At 40.1% G+C, this 19,916-nt stretch overlaps 1 protein-coding gene across 1 annotated transcript; it reads right to left on the reverse strand.

Moving 5' to 3' along the window:
- Positions 1–10,623: 10,623 nt before the first annotated feature.
- LOC149067819 (uncharacterized) lies at positions 10,624–13,125 on the reverse strand. Its single transcript, XM_089252372.1, has 2 exons — positions 12,908–13,125; positions 10,624–11,901 (listed from the first exon to the last, which is right to left on the reverse strand). Exons 1-2 carry the CDS (start codon positions 12,971–12,973, stop codon positions 10,624–10,626), a joined length of 1,344 nt encoding a protein of 447 aa, XP_089108498.1. The 5' UTR covers positions 12,974–13,125.
- Between the last annotated feature and the right edge of the window lie 6,791 nt (positions 13,126–19,916).

Here is a 19,916-nt window from a genome sequence, read left to right on the forward strand (position 1 = left end):
TAAAAACCACTCGTTCACACGCAACTGAACCCCTTTCGTTGTTTCACAAACCTGAGTTTTAAATACCCAAGCTCAGAATTAAGCAAAGCTGCAACTAGGAGGAACAAAAATTTACTCTGTCGACCGCGGCCAGGTTTGTCGCCCCACTCCCTCTAATATTTAAAGCCTCCTGGTTTTCTTAGAAGTAGGTTTCTGTGACGCACCGTCCACTCACCAAAAAGAAAAGCAGTACGACTCACGACACCATTTTACGTCGGGCGTGATTGGCGGACTTCTTCTGGAAGAATCAAATGCGTCATGGGTGAAACGCGCACATCTAGTTTTTGTTGTGGTTTTTTCCCCTTCCCTTCAAAACGGAGCATGCCATACAGTGTACTCCACCAGTTTCACATATATATGAACCCTTAATTAAAGTTAGCTTATTAGTAACACAAGAAATTTCAATCAATATTATCTTGTACTTTGATCAAAGTGAACATGCCTATGCCCCATGCGTACCTCCTGGCATTATACATCACTAATTTTATATACAATGTATACCTTCAATCCGAATTGGCTTATTAAACACAGAGAAATTTCAATTATTATATTTACACTTAGTAAGACATGCATATGCACAATGCCCAGACCCTTGTTAGTAGCAACAGCTAATTTGTCTCTGTCCTCGGATAACAACTTGTTGAAAAAATCCACTCGGTAGGTCGAGAGTTGAAAATTTTTTTTTGCAGAGGCCAAATTATCTACTGCCTCATTGATGTTGGGTAGCGGATAGAAATCCGGAACTACCTTGGCATTAAGTGCACGAAAATCAGTTACTAGGCGATATTCTCCTGAATTTTTTCGAACCAGCATGATGGGCGCCGAAAAGGCTGACGTAGAGGGGCTCTAAGATCCCCACCTCCAAAAGGATGTCAATTTGGCTGTTCATTTCATCTCGCAAATTATAGGGAACGCTATAGGGTCTCCGCTTCACAGGTAGGCCATCAGTCAGGGGTATCTTGTGCAGTATAGTGTCACAGCCTGAGAGATCAGTCACTATTTAGCAAAAACTCGCTTATTAGCTTCCAAGAAATTACACATCTTATGTCGAGTGTCCATGTCTAAATATGAAAGATTGAATTCCTGATCCCAAGTCAAGTCTGGCTCTCCAAATTCACCCCGGTGTTGTTCATCCTCAACATGAAAAACTTCAGGAAATTATTACTTGGCATTACTGGTGATCATGTTACGAGCTTATTGAGATGTGCAAGACTTGATCTGTAGGATTCAAAATAACAGGAAATGACTCTTGGGTGGACTTGGTTTATTTTGTGGCCAGGACGGACATCTTAGATTACTAAAAATGTGATGCAGTATTTTACTGTGATTTTTTTTTTTTTTTAATAGGAATGTGTTTTTCATCTAGTACCAGAGAATATCATTATATTTCCTTATCTTATTTTTGTGTTTATGGTTTTTGGTGATGCAAAAAAAAAAACAAGTTATGATTTTCATAATGTTCATTTTAGTGAACCATCTCGTTCTTATTAGGGCCAAAAGGGTGCAGTGGTGGATAAAAGCAAATTTGTGGGTGGGGGCGGTGGTTGTGAGCATGTGTTTAATTTTTCAGGACGGTTCTGATTTTTCCCCCTTTTTTAAGCAAATTTATTTTCTTGGTTTGTTATTCAGTCAAAAACGTAGAAAACATTTTTTTTCCATTTAATTTTTCTGCTCTCGGGGGGTGGGGTGACAGCCCCTACCTTTAATCCGCCCCTGATGGGGGGGGGGGTCTCCAGATCAGGTTGCGCCTGGGGCCTCCCAAAATCATGATCCGCCACTGGCTCAGATGAGGAATGGACATTGACCTTGTCATGGCAAAGGAAAATAAACTATGCAACATATATCAGGACCTTTAGAATAATTGAATAAGCCCATGTTATTTTGAATTTGTGCTGTATTATATTTTTGCATGTTTTGGATAATACACATCTGTAACATTTATGTCTTTTGTGATTACATACGAGGGCGGTTCAAAAAGTTTTTAGATTCGCACAGAAAAAACTAACAACAAAAATTTCAGTTGTCTTTTTCAAAATAACTTCCCCCTGCAGCAATACATTTGTCCATTCTTTTAAACCAAGCAGCTGACCACACTTCTTTGTCAAGGTTCGCCAGTTTCATTTTGTATACCTCTATAGCTTCATCCGCACTGGAAAATCTTTTCCCCGTTCCGAATAGGAAAAAGTCACACGGGGCCAAATCAGGAGAGTAAGATGGGTGAGGCAAAATTTCTACCTTCTTGATGAACTCCTTTGTTCTATGAGCAGTGTGTGCTGATGCATTGTCATGATGAAGAATCAGCCCACAAGTGCCCCGTTTTGGGCGCTTCTCACGCATCTTTTCCAACACCTCAGGAAGGCAAACATTGACATAACAATCTGCAGTGATAGTTTTTTTATCTTCAAGTGGGACTGTGACAATATGGCCAGAATAAACAAAAAGAAAGTTGGCACCATTTTCTTGCTAATGATTCTTCCACGTCGAACTTTAGTGGGTGGCGTTGCAGACTGTCGCTTTGTTTCTGGATCGTACTGATAAATCCATGTTTCATCTCTCGTCACAGCACAACATCCCAAATGCTCTTGGCAGTGCCATCTTTGAATTTTTTCTTCATGAAATGATACTAATCTAATCTGCACGTGCTGTTTTAGTTTTTGACATGACAAAAGGACATTTTTCTTATTTTTATATTTGTTTTGGCGCAGTTTGACCAAATTGGTCCTTACGCCAATAAATTTAAAATCCAATCCAATCTAGCTCATCGTTTTATAAAAAACAAAATATCATTATTAAACCAATATTCGCCGATCGGGAATCAAATAGTTATGATTACGTGTTCATCTTAATTAAATTTTCATATAAATAATGAACATAACATTACAGTTGCTAGTTGTTAATGGGGCCTAAAAAACATTAAACAAAACTTCGAATTTGGTTCATGGCACATGATCTTTGTATGGAAGGCGATGATGACCCCTTCTCTATTGTAAACGAGCAGAGGGGAAAGGAAGCATACTGTCCGTGTGTTATAGCTGGGATGAAGCGCAAGAGTACCGATGACCCGTTATGAGAAATTTGCAGGTGGTCTGTAGACTAACATAATACTACTTCAACTCTGGCCATATCGCTGTATTGCAATTTACTGCCATTAATAAGATGGGTTGGAACTGAAGGCGCTGTCTATTCGGTGGTCGCCTCATTAATCGCACGTATAAGTTATCAGCCTTGTGATGTTAGCTTTTTTCATATTTATCAACATTTTATATAGTCATCGATCGAATCCATCGGCATGCAGTTTGTACAAAATATTCGTTAAATGCTAGTGATTCATTGATGATTTATCAATACGAGTTGGGAACTGTACATAATTATCGCAAAATTTGTCAAACTTACCAAATGATCGGTGAGTAATTATAATCACCGGATTTGTCACATTTACAACATCTTAAAATCCGCTTTCTATTCAGGAGTTTCGCCGTTGATTTTTATATTTGTATGAACACGATATTCACTGTAAGAGAGAGAAATGAAATTCAAACAGTGAGTGCAGTCATTTCGACTCCAATAATTTTTTTTTTTAACTTTATGGGCACAGTTAAATAAGAAAATAAAATAGTATGTAATGACTTAATTTAAATCTGATTTATAGAATTTAAAAATAACTCAAATTGCAATTTGAGCATTTGAGAAAGTTTACAGTGAGCGCTAAAAGGGAAAATATTTTGATTTACTTTTTACTTGTTTCAGCAATTAAGGCTGCCGTGGCATTTCGAGTTGCATCTATTTTTTTTACACATGGTTAGTATCCGTCGACTGCAGTATGGCAACAGGGCGAAGCGGTATTTAACCTGTAGATACATCAATTTTTAAGAATGTTTTTTGAGCAGATCTAAATATAATCTAAGCAGGTTCTTTTTTAATAGCGTTTTTCGCCTTTTAAACATCACTCACTAATCTGTCATAGTTAGTATGGGTGAGAAAAGCGTAGATTTTAGCAGCGTCTCTAAATTGGAATCTAGCATACAGTTGTTTCAGAACTCCTCGAGATGTTTCCATTACAACGGTCAAGATATTTCGGGAATAGGCACGTCTCTTGTCCACATCGCGAATTTGCACTCTCGCACCTGAAGACATTTTATCTGAACCGATTTTCATCTTTTTTGCTCGCTTTTCCAAGTTCATTTTAGAGTCAATTCAGCGCAGAGTTCTCAGCATTGATGCAAAGAATGCCCTTCTGTTGCCTCATTTTCACTAGTCAAGATGCTCTTCCTGCATATCACATGAACACTTTTGTTACATTTTATGCACGTATGGGCACCACTTGCTTCCTTTGCACAAACGCAGCACGCATATTGAATTCGACCCCCTTCTCTCCTCTGTCTCATTCTGTAGTTTTCCAACACATGAACACCAGTTGCTACTTCAAGTTGATCCTCTGTGTGGACGCCTTCTGAAATATCTTGTAGTATTAGAGAAGGAGGTCCATAGACCCACTCTGACTGTGCTGTCAAAAAGTGCTTCATACGATGACCACCTAATACCTGAATGACCCTATTTTTCATGAGCTGTACGAATGGTAGTCCTTCACTCCATCGACTCGTTTTTTGGCTCTGCATCCACGCAGACAACATTTTCTATATCTTGGTTTAAAAAGAGCAAACTTTGAAAATTGTTCATGAAAGCCACGTCATTCATAATGTCAAGTTTGTCACAATACTATTAGAAAATTCTCTGCCGTTATCTGACTGCAGAATTGATAGTTCACCTAGTAATGTGAAGATATTTATTAGATTCAATGCAACATGTTCTGCTGTCTTCGATTTCGAGCTTTTCAGTACAACAAATTTAGTCAGGTTGTCTTGGTAAACCATGATGAATTTGAACTCAGATTTTCAGTCACAACCAATCAAGTCCACTAGAAAACGTGAGGTGAAATCCGAACGCAACCCTTTGAAGGGCGCGACATCGAAATATGAAAAATATAAAAAAATAACTTGATGCATATGGGTGTACATATTACGTTTTTCAAAAAATTGCATTTTTATTTATATATGAGGTGGGATACAGTTTCCCCACCGCGCACGTAGAGCTTATCAGCGCGGTTGAAAATGCTTAGCAGGGAAAACATTACTAAGGCACATTTACAATAGTGCGTATTTCATTTTATTAGCCAGGAAAAGATTAGAATAGTTAAAGGATGTAATAATATGGAGAAATACTTCTAAATTGTATTTTAAATATTGATGGAAGACAGTCTCAAATATTGACAAGTGTTACGTGAAAATATTCTATAGCAATCTCTCTGACTCAATAAGGGTCGCACTTTATAGTTTGTCAAAGTTGGGGTCACATTTCTTTGGCTGAACCGAATTATAGGCCAGGTGAATTTTTTCACTGGCATTAGTTTGATTATGAAACTACCGGCCAGAATTGGATTTGTTGAACAGTAGTCTCTGTAGATAGGGAGTTTTTTTTATGCCCATAGCTAAATTTATGGCTAAAACGCTTAGAAACTGGATCAAACCTCTCTCTTTCCTGGGTTGCATAACGATTTGTTTGGAAATGCTCAGTCAGGGCAGATGAAAACACAAAAAAATCGCAATACGAGATTGTTCTTCCAGGTCCAAAATCTCATGACTTGGCCCAGTCCTTTCTCTGGAACAGTGTTGTGTCATGGGGTTTTACTCCATGTAAGTTATTATATCTATTGTTGATGGTACTGGAGTCGATGTTTCGTCAACAATATATTCTTCTACGATAGTCAATTCTTCTTCTCGTTCTTGCACTTCATCATCAAGTTCAATTGAGGATTCTGGATCCGATGGTATTTTTTCAATCAAAGCAAGAGCTTCAGCAGCTGTTAGTCCTTTTCGAGGCATTTTGAATTTTCTTCTACTTTATAGAGGGACCATTCTCTGTATTGAAGAAGACACACAAATAAAAAAAAAATTGCCAGACGCAACAGTATCATGTTACAAAACACGCATTCCAAAGAGATTTCCGGTGACGAAATTGGTGCTGCCCTCTGTAGGGGGGGGGGGATGCTGTAGACGCGCGGTGGGACTACATGTATCCTACCCTTTTTCTTCAGCAAATAAATTTTTATTTTTTTTCTTCTGAAAAGAATCTTGAGGATTCAAAAATTAATTGCAAGACAAAATTCATAATACTATGCATTGAATTTGTATCATTTCGACCAGTTGGTGATTGCAGATTTTTACCAGTGTCAGCCACAACTATTGCACGGTTGGTTATATGATGTTTGAGTTGATGTGTCAGCTATTGGTTCTGTCTGAGGTGTTACAGATGCTTTGGTGACATTGTTAGTCGTATTAGCTGACGATGGATTTGTTACCATATTGGAGCTTGGTTAGAGGTTATGCGTAATCGATGAAGGTAAGAGCAATATACCACCGAAACAGGCAAGCAGACGCGTTCCAGATCCAATATTTTCAAAATGGCTGGCTTGATTCTTATTTTCCCTGATCTCCACCACATCTTATCTAACGACTGAGATCTGGGCCTCGTTTGTATTGCACAGTTAAGAGCTCGTTGCATGAAGACGATGAACCTCTTGAAGGTCATCTCTTCTACATCGTGGGCAGCAGACCGTAAGTCACTCCTCCACTTATAAAGCTCTTGTGAGATCGAAGCTCGACTACGGCTCCATTGCATACGGGTCAGCACCTCGGAGCTATCTGAGTGTGCTCGAACCAGTCCACCATCTCGCCCTGCGGATTTGTTCTGGAGCTTTTCCGGACGTCTCCAATGGAGAGCCTGTATGTCGAATGCGCAACGAGCCATCACTGTCATCAAGACGCCAGCAACTTTCTTTGAAATATTATATCAAAATGAAGTCTTTACCAGGTCATACACTTCATCATGGCATTTTTAATCCCTTATTTCATAGACTTTTTGCTGCTCGTGTTTCATCTTACGGTCTTCGTATGAGGGCACTTGTGGAAGAACTAGAATTAGACATCAGTCACGTGGCCCCAGTTTCTTTTCAACTGGCACCATGGGAGCAGTCTCTGCCAGATGTCTCTCTTTCATTATCATTATACCCAAGAGCCACCACAGCAGATGTCATATATCGACAGATATTCTTTAGGCACAGGAGTAGGTATAACAGGTACTTCCCCATATATACCGACGGCTCCAAGAGCCCTGGGCATGTCGGTTGTGCCTACATCTGCTGTGAGGAGACATCTTTTAAACTTCCCGACATATTTTCTATTTATTCGGCAGAACTGTACGCAATCCTTCAGGCTCTACGTCATATACGACGCAAACGCCACCGACGATACATCATTTATAGCGACTCTCTCAGCGCATTGCAAGCATTGTGTTCCTTCACTTTTCACACTCATCCATTCATTTATGCCATTTTTCATGAACTACATCACCTCATTCATCACGGTACCATAGTAAAATTTTACTGGGTACCAGGCCACGTAGGAATACCGGGCAACGAAAAAGCAGACAACGCAGCTCGTACAACAATTGACAATAGCCTTTTGGTACCTGCCAGTGACCACTTCTCAATCCTCCGGGAAGTGATGCATCGCCGCTGGCAGGATCATTGGAACAATCAAACTAATAATAAACTTCATGCCATCAAGCCCACACTTGATCATTGGCGTTTGAGCTGCAGAACTAACCGAAAGGAGAAAGTTCTGCTTGCCCGGTTACGCATAGGACACAGTCGATTCACACAATCACATTTGTTATTACGAGAGAGTCAACCAGAGTGCCGTCATTGTCAAAGTCCATTGCTCATGCTTTTACTTGTTCACATCACCGTCATCATTTTACGACCGCTTTTGGTCAAAGTCATCTTTGACTTCATGACAATAATTTGTCATACAAACCAATGGCTTTGATGCATCGCTATAGTTTTACAATTCATGTTGCTTTTTTGACATGACAAAAGGACAATTTTCTTTTAAATCTGTGAAGGCGGGGTGTAAGGTGCACTCTGGGTAACGCCAAATCTATCACACGTCATTGTCATCGCTTTTTGTGCTCATATCCTTCACTTTCAACAGCCCAAATTACATGGTTATTTCTACACATCTTGCAGTACATGTCTTGCGTCTAACACCTCATTGTGGACCCCGCTTAGGCGGGGAGGGGTCCTCCCAGACGGGGCGTTGCTTAGCGTATGCTCTGTTCTGGGACGCTGTGTACCTGCGTGTTTGCCGTGCGTGGAGACCCGTAAGGCTGGAGATGGGGATCCTGGCTAGCTTTGGCCTCGGATTCAGCCGAAACGGGAGGCTTGGATTACCCCCGTCCAGGTCAATCGGCTGTGGTCGCCTCGGTGGATGAAGGAGTTACACTACTGTGCAGGTAGAGAGGGGCGGGCCTGCCGGACGTCGTTGAGGTTTGTTGGTGCTTCTTCACGACGATCTTGGATCTTGAACTCGCCTGCTTTGGTGGTGTATAGCCAACACCTACTAGAGAATAAGGCCGCAACACGAGCTCGTGACGTCACTAAACTTAGGCGACTGCTTGCGCTACGCACTGTGGAATCGACTTGATATATGTACCGTACTCATTTATTATTCCGCGAGTAAAATTGGTGCTATGAAATATTTCTGCCTTAACGTTTTACTAGATGAATTTAGGTTATATATATTTATATTTTTTTATTTTAATCACCCCCCCCCTCCCCATTTTTCAGTTCAGACAAAAATACAAAAAATTCCCTGTACTTGTCTAGGTTCACAGAACCATTGAAATTATCCTTTTCCGCCTTGAAAATGGGTTTTAGGAAAATAAATTTATAACTTAAATATGAATATTTTTTTTCTCAATCAAGTTTCACATCACACACCTACAGAGAAAAAAAAAAAACAGAAAGTGGAAGTTTTTTTTAAATTAATATTTTTAAATATATTTTACGAATTGGGAAAACACTATCTGCTTAAACATTGTCTTCTCAAACAATTTAAGCAATAATTTAAAAATTTCCTTCAAATGTTTTTCATTACACACAAGCAAGAATTTTAATATTCAAAAGCTAATAAAATGGTTCTTAATAACAGTAAAGGAGAACAAGATAACTTTCATTAAACTTTATTTACAAAATTATATACACTTTATTTACAAAATTATATACACTTTATTAAAAAATATTATATTTCATAAACAGTTGTATCGCACAAACCATCAAATTCCTTTATATTTTTGTAAAAGTTTGTAATTTTCTTCTTTTACGCTGAGCCATTAAAGATATGGAATCATTTACTTTTTTGCAGTAATTTTTCAAAAATACATTTGTAGCTCGTTTTATTATAGAAATTGCTATTAAATCTGCAGAATGACCACTGCCACATGTATCCATTGGTATCTCAACTTCATACGATCTTAAAATATGCATTGTTACATCGCAACAAATTTTGCGTTTATTTTTCACTTTGAGAAATTCCGTTTCACAAACTGTTAACAATTTCGAAACAACAACATAATTATAGTAAACAATAGTTATAATAACATCATTAGGATATTTTAAACCACCTCGGTCTAAATTTTTTATTAGAGCAAAAGCTTTATCTTGCTCGGTCAAGAGCACTTCTTTGCAAACAAGACATTGAAGTTTTTTTAGCACAGCATGGATACAATAGCCTGCTATATATGTAAGGGATGGAATGAAAATTTTTAATTCTTCCATGTCATTAGATGAAATGGAAATTTCATTTGAAAGTATTTTACATTTGATCACAACTCTGCCCCTCATCAACATCATCAATACCCACATTACAGACACCATATGTACTGGACTTCAAAGTCAGTGGTAGAAGGGACTGTAGCCTTAGTTTTTTTTCCACTTCATATACTTGTGTCAATGACACATGATATTGGGAACCAGCCAGCTGACGATAACGACCAAAACGGTCTTCCAGAGCATCAGTCTGGAATTTAGCTGTTAAAATAAAACTCATACCGAGTTCATCATTACAATAATTGGCCATTTCAGTAATAGCATAGGTAGAATGCTTCAAGGCAAGTTGTGTTTCTTTGGTAAAACCACCACATTGAGAATTACTCTCCCAACATTCCAACCAATGTAGGAAATCATTTAAGAATTTCAAACGTGTATCTCCAGCTTTATTGGTCAGTGGCTTTTGAAATTCATTAAGTTTATGCGAGCCTAGAAATAATGTTTTCACATTCATAATTTCCCACCAAGAACAAATTATATCAATGAAATCTGCATTTGCACTTTGTATGTCGTAAGCTTCACTTGCCACTTTCAACCCAGCAGCAACATGCCGGTTTATAACCTGAAGTGCTAATTTTACACTTTGCTTCTCTATGTTTGAAGGAAATAAAGATTTTGTAGTGAGGGTATGTGCATGCTTAACATTAGAATCTGACTCCATGTCATGCAATTTTCTAATAGCTGCAAATGAAGCATACTTAAGGGAACTTCCATTGCAGTTACATTCACCATCTGAACAATTGAATGAGAACTTTGGATAATGCATGCAAATGCCAGGAGTTTTCTGGTTCAACCAGTTGTTACGCATGCATTTCAATATATGAACACAATCAATAATGAAAAAAAGGGGACGTTCAGCATCACATGGGTGCGGATAGCAAATGCTTAGCTGTGGAGGAGATGTTAAAAGTGAGATTGGATTTTTTATTAATAGCATTATTATCAGTGCTAATACACATAACGCGAAATCCAACACTTTCCAACCCTTTTATTACTTTCAATATTATCCCATTCAATATTTCAGCTGATATTTTTGAAACCGGAAGTATATGTACAACATCTTTGTAATTAGATCTTATACTCTGCACCATAAATGTGAAGGCAGAGTTTGCCACTTTATCACTATCGTGTGAAAATCCAATAATACTCCCACCTTTATATTCCAGGAAAGGTTTTATATGGATTTCATCAATCATTAAATTGACATATTTATCCTTATCATCCAAGTAAGTTATTTTTTCCTTCACATATTTTAAAAATGTGTCTGGCAACTGCTCATGGTGGGGATCAGTTTGGAATTTTGAGCATAACCTTTTCAAAGTGAATGGGTGGGGTAATACAAAATATCCACTATTTCTGATGAAGCGATAAGCATGTGGTGATATTGAAAAAACCAATGAACAAAAAATTAACAATGAAGATGAATAACGTCGTTGAGTTGAGCAAGATGAATTGATTAATGACAACTGTTCTAATAAGAAATCGACAACATAGTCATTTTCTTCTTTCAACCCCTTCAAATTTTCAACAACATTTTTTGCCAACTTAATTATGGAATCAAACTTACAACTCTCTTTCGGGCAAACTATGAGTTTGGTAACTTCTTTTAAAAGAGAAATTATTTCAAAAATATTTTCCATTTTTCGAGGAAACTGTTTGCCATTCACATCATTGAGTACCAAGTTATTATGATACACTGATACACTCGAATTTTGGTCGATAGTCACACAATAAGAAACTGCAGGGAATGGAAATACACTCAGATGTACAAACAAAGCCATATCGTTTTTGAATATTACATCATATTCCTGTGGAACATTTACCTTTTCCAATAGCTTTTGAAGGTCTTCCACAGATTTGAAGTGGTTTTTGTTTTTATAGTCATTTTCAGAAATGACACTTTGAGCTATGCCTTCTTGAAGATGATCATTTTCGAGCCTCGTTCTTCTTGCATCAGGATCTTCTCGACAGCTTTTGTTCGATGACAAATACTTTGGGCATCCTGGAAATATTGATGGTACGGCTCCTTCACAAGGTCGAGGTTGTGAGAGCTTGACGACCAGTTTCTTGCCAGAGGCTGGATCATAATGTTGAGCGACTCTTCTAATGTCATTTTCACTGAAATGTAATTCACACACCTGTGTAAGAAAAAGAGAATTTTACTTGGCAATCTACTGATTTACAAGGATTCATTAAAATATCAATTAAATCATACGATAAATATGCCTGATGAGGATCATGATAAGATAATGAAGCACTATAGTCAGCTTTGACAAAAATTGTTTGCTCAAAAAAAAAAATTCAATATTTTATTTTTCCTAAATTTCGAGTCGAATCGAAAATTTCAACTTTGCAGGGCGTTTTCCTCTGTGTTGTGAATAAATAGAATAACTTTCCTTCGGGGGTCATGAATTCTAATACAACTGTCACATATTAAAAAGAAATGTGATAAACATATGGGTATTAATCAAGAAATGAGACAACCATAATTTTTTATGGGCAGTATATTTATGTTTTATCATAATTATTGGTGTTTAATTGCTCTTATTGGGTTGCTGTATTTGTGATATATATTTAACATCCATATTTTTTAAGGGCAGCTTTTGTCAGCCACCTCATTGGACATTTTGTCTGTTGTGGTATTTGTAATAGGGGGTATCAAATATTTTTCATAACAGTTATAGTTCTCAGTTTTTAAATTATAGGCAATATTATTAAGCTCTGAAGATCTGTCTTTAAAACATACTAAAAATCTCATTTGGCATACCAACGACATCAAATTCTACCAATTGTTTATCTCGCGCCCCCCCCCCCCCAAAATAAAAAAAACTCCATCACATTTGTTTAAATATTAATGTGTAAATAATATGAACCAATCTTCACTTTACTGGTATTACATCACACATGTTAAAAAAAAATTATATTCAAAATTGCTTCAAACATTAGGTCTGATTTAAATCAGAAATTTTTCGTTAGCAAATGTTCATTAGCAAATTGATTATTCAAATCAGTATTTTTAGCTTCAGTTACTTGTATCAAATTTCGGGAATAAAAAAGAAAATTCTGCAATATGTATTATTTGTTTCTAAAATCTGGCAATTACGTAATTCCAATATTCAAAAATAATTTTAGTTATGCACTTACCTTGTGATTCTCTGTCGGAACGAAGTCTTTTCTTGGAATGGCTGAAAGCCAACGCTTCCTCAACATGGCATTCTCCGGGAATGAAAATACTTATACTTTGGGACCTTTAACATAGTTTCCCCGACAATAAGGTACACAACATTTATATGGCATGATTGTTAAATTTTTTTAGGTGTTCAAATTCACAGAAACGAATAAAAAAGAACGATTTTAAGAGCTTCGTTTTCGCACATGTTTGACAATAACAACGTGGAAGATACAAGGTAGAAGCCAAGCAACGTGCTTTGTTGGCGAGAAAACAGCGTGCCTACATACGTTGAAGAAAAATAGCTTTTTATCACTTGGCGCGTTTTTTCGAATAACTAATGGCTTATCGTAGGCTGATGGCAACCATTCCATTTAATTCTTCGGCCTAACTATGCTACGTCACAACTACTTTTGGGTTACCGTGTACAGGCCTTGTTTTCTAGTGGGTGTTGGTATAGCTCCCACCTAACCTGACGTTGCTACTAACCTTCACCGGTTACGTGAGAGCGTCCCATCGTAGGGCTCCATGGTGGGCATGTAGGTGAGAGTGGAACAATACCTATTTAAATATGGGAAAAACAAAAAATGCACCAAAACGTCAAAGAACTGCTCTTAGTGAAACAATTGTCACAGAAACCGCTTCAAATTTATCTACTGTCTCATTCTTCTTGCACAGTTCTGATATCGATAAACAGCTGTCAAAAGTATCACCATTCTTGATAGATAAAGCTCTCTATGGCGCAGTTGGCTTATAATCAGTGAAGGTTCTTCGTTCAGGAGACCCTCCCAGACAAGCCGAACTCATTCAAAAGCTCTCATCTCTCGGAGACATTGCCATAACAGTCAAAATCCATCCCACGCTTAATTATTCACGTGGCGTCATCTCAGACCCTAACTTAATTAACATGGATGAAGATGAACTAACCCAGGAGCTAGCGTCTCAAGGCGTAACATCTGCCAAACATATTATGAGCCGCAAAGATGGCAATCCAGCTCCCACACGAAACATAATTCTCACATTCTCATCACCGACATTGCCGAAAGATATGAAGATAGGCTATTATAGCCTCAAAATCCGCCCATACATTCCTAACCCTGTAAGATGCTTCAACTGCCAAAAATTCGGTCACTCACGAATGGCGTGCCGTAGTCAACCCACCTGCGCAAAGTGCGGTGAGAGGGGCCACATTTCGGACAACTGCACTTCAACATCATTCAAGTGCGTCAATTGCGGTGGTAATAATCCCGCATTTGACAGGGGATGTCCGAGATGGAGTGAGGAAAGGGAGATCCAGAAGAAGGTCCTTAATGACATCTCATATATTGAACCACGCCGTCGTATAATCCCTAACCAAGCTCCAATAGCTGGTGGATCATACTCTAATATGGTAACAAATCCATCAACAACTAACAATGCCGCCAAAGCATCCGTAACAACTCAGACTGAACCAATAGCTGATAAATCCACTCAACCATGTAATAGTTGTGGCTACTGTTGCTCTGCTGGATTACGGAAGGAGCACCTCCGAAGAAGCGGGAAAAGCAACAGCGAACACATTCAAAGTAACTACAGGTACTAAGCCAAAAATCAATGGTGGAAATAAATCTAAAATAAAACTATTCAAGACCGGATATTCGAGAAAAGGCATTCAGAGAGCAAAGAAGAACCATGGATCTCGATAATCCGTCAGAATCCGGTGGTACTCGCCGGAAATTAGACCGAAATAAGTTCAAAGACCTTGAACCGTCTACATCTACACTGCTGGCGACCGTAAATGCAACACCCTGAAGGAAGCATGCAAATAATATGAAATTTACAACATGCATTAGCGGAGGTGAGATATGCAAATGATTAGAATTTCAGCGCAGACGCACATCGCGCGCGCTATTTAAGGCTTGGAGATTTCGACGATTTGAAGTACGGCAATTGTGTTTTTCTTGTGGTTTTTAGAAAAAAACGATCATCTTTTGATCACGTATCCGAGTTCGACAGAGGAAGGATAGTGGCCTACCGAGATTGTGGATTATCTTTCAGGGAAATCGGTAGTCGTGTTGGACGAAACCAAACAACTGTAATGCGGATATGTGATCGTTGGATGCAGGACGGACCGACGTGTTCGATCGCATCCACCTCAGTGCACCACTTCACGTGATGACAGGCGTATTGTGCGTATGGCAGTGACGGATCGCTCAGCCACACACATCACGAACCATAGCACAGCACATTCAGTCTGTACCGCATCATCCAGTGTCTGCGCGTACGAGTGGTCTGTCCGCAAGACGTCCATTGCTTGACGCAGAACCACAGACGTCTCCGCCGCCAATGGTGCGATGAAAGAAGGATGTGGACGGCACAATGGAATGAAATTGTCTTTACTGACGAGTCACGCTTCTGTCTGCAACACCACGATGGTCGGATTCGAGTCTGGAAACACCGTGGAGAGAGGATGCTGAACAGCTGCGTGATGCACCGCCACACTGGTCCTGCACCGGGTATTATGGTATGGGGCGGTATCACTCTCGCACTCCTCTAGTACGCATTGCCGGTATTTTAAAAAGCCAGCGCTACATCTCCGAGGTGTTGGAGCCAGTTGTCCTTCCTTACCTTCAGGGCTTGCCCACAGCCATATTTCAACAGGATAATGCGCGACCACACGTGGCACGCATTGTCCAAAGGTTCTTCGTCAATCGCCAGATTGAATTGCTTCCCTGGCCAGCTCGCTATCCGGATCTTTCGCCGATAGAAAACATGTGGTCCATGGGTGCTCAACGATTGACCCAGATTACATCCCCAGCTGCCACACCAGATCAACTTTGGCAACGCGTGGAAGCTGCTTGGTCTGCTGTACCCCAAGAACACATCCAAAGTCTCTTTGAATCAATGCCGAGGCGTGTGGCAACGGTGATCTCCAACAATGGCGGCTACTCTGGCTACTGATTTTGGCAGGAACCACACTTCACAGAAGTCTATAAATTTAATCATTTGATGTTTGGTCAACATGTTATCTACAAAATAAATATTGTTGCGATATTTCTTGGTGTTGCAATTTAGGTGGCCAACATAATTCAATGGAACATTCGTGGTCTTAGATCCAATTATGAAGATCTCAAGGTTTTGATCAATCGCTATCATCCTGTTTGCGTGGCACTCGGAGACATGGAACATCAGGCGACATTCCCTGTTTCGTATTGACTACGATGCCGGGAGTAGGGCTTGCCGCGGTGTTGCTCTGCTGATTCCACATCACGTGTTGTCGCGCGTTCTGACGCTGCGCACGAACCTGCAAGCCATCGCGGTGGAAATCTCTACAGGCCTAAGAGTTACCATCTGTTCTATTTACACTCATTGCCATAAAAATTTGCGGGATCGAAACGAAAGTTGGCCTGAAGGTACATGTCGGGCAGATATGCAAATGATTAGAAATGCAGCGTGATTGCTCATTGCTAATCGTTTGCAAAGGAAATGCTGAGGTAGACATGCCGTTACGCCGCCGTCGAAGACCATATGAGCAGTTGTCAGAGTTCGATAGGGAAAGAAACATCGGGATGATGGAAGCTAGGTGATCAGCTCGGCGAGTAGCTCGTCAACTAGGTCGTTCTGATTTTACTGTGAGGTGTTGGAGTGGACAGAAGAGACGTCATTTACACGGCGACCAGGTTCAGGACGCCCTCGACAAGACCGTCACATCATCCGAAACGCACGCGTAGAGCCAACTGCCTCATTGGCCGCTATCCAGACACACGCAGCAGCTTCACTACGGGCCCCTGTCTTCCCGAACCATCGCAACAACACCTCCGTTTAGAGTTGTGACGAGCACGACGGAATTGGACTGCAACGGAATGGAACCAGGTCATCTTCAGCGACGAATCGAGATTCAACTTGAGCAGTGATGACAATCGTGTGTGGAGGCCTGTACTTTTTTCCGTAATAAATGATCCTTTTTCTTGGATTTTCTAATCACTTACTTATATGTCGTCAAAATGAAACGAAATTTTACACTTCGTCTGGGTGCGCAAATTTTTATGGCAATGAGTATTTGCCACCATCTTACACAGAGATCTAGAAGAACTGATTGATCAATTACCACCACCCTTTTTTCTTCTTGAATACTCCAATGCACATAACATGATGTGGGGAAATGGTTGATAACATGTTAGATGACATGGACCTCGCCATCATGAATGATGGCAGTTTCACTCATTTCCATGCCCCAAACAATAGTTTCACTGCAATAGATCTATCCTTATGTTCACCCTCTCTCTTGCCGAACTGGTCCTGGTCGGTTGATCCGTACCTCCACGGGAGCAATCATTTCCCTCTAGTGGTTAAGTGCCTTGATCGAAGCCATAGCATACCTGAGGGTCCTCCTCGGTGGAAGCTTGCGGCAGCCCGATGGGCAGAAATAATCACGGTGTTGTATCATCTCTGCAGTAAATGAAACAATACCCAAAGTCTCCTCGAAACTTCCTAAACCTTGGTGGAACCACGAATGTAATCTTACTATGAAAGCATGGAGTAGGTTCCGGCGGTATCCTACCCATGACAACAAGTTGGCATTTTTAAAAGCAAAGGCGATAGCGAGCAGGCGCCAGGCTCAACGCGAGTCCTGGCACAAGTTTACCACGGGAATCAATCATCTACTTCATCTAAAGTCATTTGGGACCGGATCCGAAAAATCAATGGTCATTATCAGTCTCATCCCATCACCATTTTAAATATCAATGGCACTATCATCAGCGATGTGAGGGATATTGCGGATACCATCGCCGCTGTTTCCAGCGATGCGAATTATCCCCCATCGTTTCATCGCATTAAATCATCAGCGGAACGCACATCGTAGGCCGCCTACACCGGAAGGGTACAACTCATTGTTCACCCTTCATGAACTGACAACGGCCTTGCAGCGGTCAGCTGTAGGGCCCGATGCCATTCATTATTCCGCATCTCTCACATTTACTCATATTATTTAATCGGTTCTGGGTCAGTCATTCATTTCCTGACACCTGGCAAAAATCCTCAACAACCTAATAGTTACAGACCTATTGCTTTGACCAGTTGTTTATGTAAGCTCATGGAACGCATGGTCAACCATCGCCTTATGCACTACAATTTATGTCATTGTTGCACAGTTTTTGACATGACAAAAGGACATTTTTCTTTTTTGTATATTTGTTTTGGCGCAGTTTGACCAAATTGATCCTTGCGCCAATAAATTTAAAATCCAATCCAATCAGTGAAGGCTCTGCGTTGTTCAGACCTTCTCATTGAAACTACACACCAATCCGCAACTCATTCAGAAGCTCACATTCCCATATCAGTTAAAATCCATCCCACGTGGTGTCATTTCAGATACTAACAGAAGAGAGCTGGCGTCTCAGGGCGTAACATCTGCCAAACATATCATGAACCACAAAGATGGCAATTCAGCTCCATCACGTGACATTCTCCTCACCAACATTGCCGTAAGATATAAAAATCGGTTATTACAGCCTGCCATACATACCTAACCCTGTAAGATGCTTTAAGTGCGGTGAGAATGACCGAATTTCGGATAACTGCCCTACGCATGATAATAAGTTGGCATTGCGAGAAGAACCAGGCGCCTGGCAAAAGTTTACGACGGGAATCAATTCATCAGCTTCATCCAAAATTATTTGATCGGATCCGAAAAATCAGTGATCATTATTAATAAGGAAGGCCGACTCGTGCGCCATTTTTGCCCTTGTAGTAGCTCTGCTCACTGTTATTCCATCGTGGGGTCCTTCCTGATGCGCTCATTAATTATCATTAAGTCGCTTTTTCGTAGATTTTTTACGCGAAACAAAAAATAGGGATCCAAACTACATCGCCAAATTGCATGATGAAGTTTCCTACATGTGTAAGCGTAAGAGGGTTCTCATACTAGGGGATTTCAATTACGCAGGTATTCAATGGGAGAACATTTCATCTAGAGATCAGTATGAAAGAGAGTTTAAGTTGGTGCTCGAAAATTTTTTTGCATCAGCAGGCACTAGTTGGGGCCAGTCGCACAGATATACAGGAGTAGTGTTGCTGAGGGTATCGTCTCAAGGGATTGGAAACTTGCTAATGTTGTTCCGATATTTAAGAAGGGTAGTAGAGAAGCGGTGTCAAATTATCGTCCATTAAGCTTGACGAGCACCCTCTCGAAAATTTTGGAAATTATCATCAAAAGGCAGTTTGTGAAGTGGATAGACGAGAATAATGTATTGACGGATAAGCATGGGTTCAGGAAGGGGAAGTCACGTGGAACTAACCTCCTTTGTTTCTATGATCCCGTGACTAAGGCTTTGGGCAAGAGCAAAAATGTAGATGTTGTTTACCTTGATTTCCAGAAGGCATTCGATCGGGTCCAACATGGTAAACTTTTGAAGTGTTTACACGATATTGGAATCGAGGGCAACTTGCTGAATCGGATAGAATCGTGGTTAAGAGATAGGTCGCAACGAGTTATGGTGAACGGGGAATTCTCTGGTTGGACAGGCGTCACAAGTGGAGTTCCTCAGGGAAGTGTCCTTGGCCCCATACTTTTTTCACTTTTTATCTCTCATTGACGAGCGGCTTAGGTTTTCTGAACATTGTAAAGCGGTGGTCAAAAAAGCAAACAGAATGCTTGGTCTCTTCGCGTTCTCCTAAAGTCATTCTTCCGCTTTTTCGAGGTTTAGTTTGGACTGGAGTATGCTGTAAGGTAGACCATACCTACAGAGGGACATAGACTTGGTTGAAGGGGTGCAGAGAAGAGCTACGCGTGTCCTTATTGGCACACGGGGCTTGAGTTATGAAGAGAGACTTCATTTTTTGAATATGTTTACATTGGATGAAGGCAGATGCCGAGGAGATATGATCGAAATTTTCAATGAGATGGATAGAATGGACCCATGAACTTTTAGTACACCGCCAATCGACTGCTTTTACAAGGGACAATGCAAGGTTATGGTGTCGCAGGGGGAATTTTTCTCTAAT

This window comes from Pholcus phalangioides, unplaced genomic scaffold, assembly GCF_987345545.1.
Source record: "Pholcus phalangioides strain wild (caught in Gottingen) unplaced genomic scaffold, Ppha-v1.0 ptg000028l_1, whole genome shotgun sequence".
NCBI classification, from domain to species: Eukaryota; Metazoa; Arthropoda; class Arachnida; order Araneae; family Pholcidae; genus Pholcus; species Pholcus phalangioides.

Coding starts and splice junctions, on each gene's coding strand:
- LOC149067819 (XM_089252372.1), bottom strand. CDS start 12,973: ATGTTGAGGAAGCGTTGGCTTTCAGCCATTCCAAGAAAAGACTTCGTT. Junction 11,902..12,907: donor TTCCGACAGAGAATCACAAG/GTAAGTGCATAA, acceptor TTTCTTACACAG/GTGTGTGAATTACATTTCAG.